The sequence below is a fragment of the Hydra vulgaris genome, chromosome 02 (genome assembly GCF_038396675.1).
Source record: "Hydra vulgaris chromosome 02, alternate assembly HydraT2T_AEP".
Classification (NCBI taxonomy): domain Eukaryota; kingdom Metazoa; phylum Cnidaria; class Hydrozoa; order Anthoathecata; family Hydridae; genus Hydra; species Hydra vulgaris.
The window spans coordinates 47,718,793-47,722,500 of NC_088921.1; the positions used below are offsets into that span (position 1 = coordinate 47,718,793).

Below are 3,708 nucleotides of genomic sequence, written 5' to 3' on the forward strand. Positions count from 1 at the left end.
GGAAATTAAGTAGATAGTGCATAATTTACTAGATAAGTAAATTATGCACTATCTACTTTAAGTAGATATTGATAAATTTTATTTAAGGTTGGATAATTTGGATGAAATGTTGGAATTTTTAACACCGGGTCCTCAAGTGGTTTTTAACAAAATCCATTTTGCGATTCAGAACAGAAATGGGTGCGGACTGGGCGCCGGTTACGTTGGCTGGTGGAGTATTTTGTAGTATCATTGCTGTTTAATCCCTAATGAACCTGATATATCTATTAAGTTATGCACACTTGGTGTTTTACAAGAATTTATTTTAAAGGATACTTTAAAGTTGGTTAAAGCAACCAACTATTTAAAAAAATATGGTTTTTTCAAGTCCTAAATAGGATATGTTAAGAGATTATTTAAATATATATATATCAAAAATAAAAGGTAAAAAAGTAAATGTAGACATTTTTTGTATGTATAATATTTAGAAATTTTTTTAATTATAATATTTTTTTAATCTTTAATTTTACAAGAAATAAATGTTGTTATACTAATTAAAAACGACGTTATTAACGAACGCAAAGATAACATCAATACAGTGACTAAGTTGCGCAAAATAACAACATTTTTTCATCTATATAACAATAAATATTATTGTTATAATGTTGTTATATTCAGATATAACAACAATTTAACAACAATATTTATTGTTATATTTGGAAAAATGAAGTTATATTATTTAATATAACATTATTTTAATTTTATAATAACGCTATATTGATGTTATGTTGTTAGTTTTTTATATTGATGTTATGTTGTAATTTTTTAGTGTGAAATAACTGTAATGTTGTTATACTATTTTAAAATAAAAATATTTTTTTAGTGTAAGGCAACAGAGTGCTAGATTCGACGCAAGTTTTATTTCGTGCTTGGCCATATGAGAGCCTAAATTCACACAAATATCCTCACGTACAACAGGATTGCTTTGAACTTTAGTGAAATACGCGAAAATAATACTAACAAAGAGTGCTAGTCTTCAATTGGCTCAAGTTTTATTTTGTGCTTGGCCATATGAGAGCCTAAATTCACATAACATTCCCCGCACACAGCACATTTGCTTTGAATTTTTCTTTTGTGAATTACACGAAAGTGTCGTTTGATATCAGTAAAAGCTGTATCACACCCATCACAAAATACTTTAAAGGTATCCTCGGATAGATTACCATCGGATACCGAATGACAATGTTTAATATGTTTCCTTAAACTGCTAGCATCATTATGAGGTGTTCCACACTTTTCACAGTGTAACTTTAAATGTTGCTCTAACAAACCGGTTTGTTCAAAACATCGATTGCATATTTTGCATACTAATGGCGATATTTTTTCGTGAACAGCGGAAACATGCAAATACAGATTATCGGCTCTAACAAACTTTCTGAAGCAAGAAGAACAAGAATAGCTTTTTATATTTGCATGAAAAGCGCGCTTGTGAGTCTGTAAATATATTTCATCAGAAAACGTCAAAAAGCAGTCCGGACATTCAAACGTTTTAGAAACACCTGAGTTGCTATTACGATATTCACTTCTATGATTTTTTCCTAAAATAAAAAATTTAAAATATCGAATAATTATTAAATATCAAAAATTCATATACAAGGAGCTAAATATTCTTGCATTCTCATATTTCATATCTTCATAACTTCCTACAATAAAAAAAGAAGATAATAGAAAGAAAAAAAAAGTTGTAAAATGTTGAAGTACCCTGGACATTCTTACTAGTAACCGTTTCATAATATTTGAAAGCTTTTACTGTTAACACCTTTTTCTAATCACAACTCTCTCTCTCATATATATATATATATATATATATATATATATATATATATATATATATATATATATATATATATATATATATATATACATACACAGTTATGGCCATTGAAATCCGACCACCAGTATCATTTTACTTAAAACTAGTTTAATGTAGTAATAAACAATTGTATTATAGCAATAAAAGAATAACAGTAACAATTAATGATTATAATGTAACATATCGTACATATTCAATGTTTTTAATATTTAGTGGCATCACCATGTGCTTTTAAGACTGCATTAATGCGATCTGGCATTGAATCCACGAGAGCCTGACAATATTCTGGCGTTATTTCAGTAATCCAAGCTTGACGAATTTTGTGCGCTAGATCGTCCAGTGATGTAGGATTAGTTCTGGATACTGCTGACTTTAACTTGACCCAGCAATTTTCGATTGGGTTCAAGTCTGGGGATGATCCCGGCCAAGGACCCAGAACCTGAACGTTGTGATCCTCTAACCAAGATTTTACAAGACGAGATTGGTGACACGGTGCACCATCATGCTGGAATATTTTGCAACGACGAATTTCCATCAAATTTGGAACCTTTTCTTGAAGGATTTTTAGATATTGTTGGGAGTTAACAGTCTGTCCCTTCTGCATTAAATAAATACCACATCGACCAGATGAAGCTATTGCGCCCCACACCATAATTAAAGGACATTGCTTGACAGCTGGTACGGTATACCTTGCATTAAAACGCTGATTAGGTGGGCGACGAACTAATGACTTATGCGGAGCGAATTGCTTTATTTGTGTCTCGTCGCTAAACATTACCTGGCGCCATTTGGTTATTGACCAGTGTCTGTGAGCTCTACAAAATGCGATCCTATCACGGATGTTCTTTAAAGAAAGTCGCGGTTTGAGGGCTGGGCGACAAGAACGAAGACCTGCATCTTTAAATAAACGTCTTCTAATTGTTCGAGTGCTGACTGTAACGTCATTAGGTAGATCTGCCCTGATTTGTGTGCTGGATATTGTTGGATCTCTCACAGCAGCCCTGCGTATCATATTGTCTGTTTGTTTGCTAGTAATTCTAGCTTTACCAAAACGTTTTCTGGGCGCAGTGGATCCCGTGTCTTTGATTAGTTGTATAATATCATGAACAGTAGATTTTAGCATTCGCAATTTTGCTGATATCTGACGCTCACTTGCACCATCCTCCCATAAAAGTTTAATATTAGCACGAAGACCTTCCTTCGTAGTCATAATTAAATTGTGACAGTTAAATGATAATCCATACCCTACAATGAGATATATAGCTTAATAAATTTTACAGTGCAATAAAATAAACGCTAATGTGATTGGCTAAAAGCTAATTAACTAATCATTGATGTCAGGGAAGAAAATAAATTGATTATTCGCATGCATAGACTGTTTTTCTTTATATTCAGCAGTGATCGGATTTCAATGGCCATAACTGTATGTATGTGTATGTATATATATATATATATATATACATACACATACATACATACATATATATATATATATATATATATATACATATATATATATATATATATATATATATATATATATATATATATATATATATATATATATATATATATATACATATATATATATATATATATATATATATATATATATATATATATATATATATATATATATATATATATATATATATATATATATATATATATATATATATATATATATATATATATATATATATATATGAAGACCTCAGTGGAAAAACCGGCGTTGTCACATTTAAAAAGTATTAAGAAAGTACTTATTGATCATTAATAAAAGTCTTTATTTAAAGCAAATGAAACTAAGCAATTTAAAAAAATTTATATTATAATTATTTTATTTAAAATTTATT

At 29.4% G+C, this 3,708-nt stretch overlaps 1 protein-coding gene across 1 annotated transcript in view; it reads right to left on the reverse strand.

Moving 5' to 3' along the window:
* Positions 1-752: 752 nt before the first annotated feature.
* LOC100197076 (PR domain zinc finger protein 14) overlaps positions 753-3,708 on the reverse strand; it is a 49,899-nt gene continuing 46,943 nt past the window's right edge. Inside the window, exon 5 of the mRNA XM_065791161.1 lies at positions 753-1,577. Coding sequence (XP_065647233.1) covers positions 1,009-1,577 — 569 coding nt within the window. The 3' untranslated portion in view covers positions 753-1,008. The remainder of the gene's footprint in view (positions 1,578-3,708) is intronic.